Here is a 1,218-nt window from a genome sequence, read left to right on the forward strand (position 1 = left end):
TTAAAATTAGGAGAAAGATTGGTTCAGAATGATTGGTGTTTTGACTTGAGTAACTACTTGTAACAAGAAAATCAATGAAGCAGAATCTTTACCTTATACCTCCAGATGAATTTATTTATATAAAATGAACTCCAGATGAATTAAATATTTAAATATAAAAAGGATACCAAGAAATGCTAGAAAATCCATGGTAGGATTTTGAAAGTCACCTCAGAAATGGGATGAGTTTTATAAATGTGGTACCAAGTCTAGAAGTAATTTTTTTTTTTTTTTTTTGGCTCTTTTCAGTTTATTGCATGAAGGAGTTACACTAGTCCAAGTTAAAAGCAGACCCCAAATGGTTACATTATACAAGCTGTGAGGTTTTTAAACTTGTGACAAGGGACAGAAGGGAAATTCTCATTGCAAGGAAATCCTCACTTAAGCTTCAGTGAGCCAAAAGCACTTAAAACCCATGAACCTTCAGCTGGTCGTCCTTAGCCAGTCCAATCTCTACCAGGAACTGGCATATGTTCTTGCGCTGGTCACCCTGTAGCTGAATTACTTCTCCATATTCTGGATGCTCAATTACAGTACCATTGCAGGCAAATTTCTTCTTAAACGCCTTCACTAGTTTCTTTTTATCGTAATCATCAGCGATCCCTTGGACAGTAGTAAGGGTCTTCCTGCCGTTTCTCTGTTGAATTCTTATATGGATATAATCCTCAGTGCCAGCAGGAAGCAGATCATCACCCTTACTTGCATCAGCAAAGGGGTCGAAAGAGTGGAGGTTCTGGATAGCGGACATACGATACGATTCCTTTTCCTCGGTGGAAACGGCCTGCGGAAGGCGGCGGCGGGAGAAGGCGGGCAGGGGGGACGGAGCGTCGGGAAGCGAGGGGGCTCAAGGGGGAGGCTGCTGAGTCCTCGGCGGCGGCTCAGTGACTGGGGCCCCAAGTCTAGAAGTAATTTTTTAAATGTTGAAAATTTTTGCTGCAAAAAACTTAAATGTTTCTACTGAAAAGTCATTTTTAAAAACCCAGAGGAAAAAATCTGCAACTTGGATCACACACAAATTGCAAATTTTCTCAATATATGACAAGTCCCTAAAAATAAATAAGAAAACAACAGATACCTGGTAGAAAAACGAGCAAAGTATGTGACTAGATACCACACTGAATTAAATAATTCTTAAATATGTGAAAATATTTTTAACCACACTAAGAAAATGCAATCCAA

The 1,218-nt window shown here is 39.3% G+C and overlaps 1 protein-coding gene across 1 annotated transcript; it reads right to left on the reverse strand.

The window, feature by feature from the left end:
- Window positions 1–258: 258 nt before the first annotated feature.
- On the reverse strand, window positions 259–946 carry LOC122437747 (eukaryotic translation initiation factor 1). The gene has a single exon (XM_043462295.1). It carries the CDS (start codon window positions 785–787, stop codon window positions 446–448), a length of 342 nt encoding a protein of 113 aa, XP_043318230.1. The 5' UTR covers window positions 788–946; the 3' UTR covers window positions 259–445.
- Between the last annotated feature and the right edge of the window lie 272 nt (window positions 947–1,218).

Source organism: Cervus canadensis, chromosome 3 (assembly GCF_019320065.1).
Source record: "Cervus canadensis isolate Bull #8, Minnesota chromosome 3, ASM1932006v1, whole genome shotgun sequence".
Taxonomy (NCBI): domain Eukaryota; kingdom Metazoa; phylum Chordata; class Mammalia; order Artiodactyla; family Cervidae; genus Cervus; species Cervus canadensis.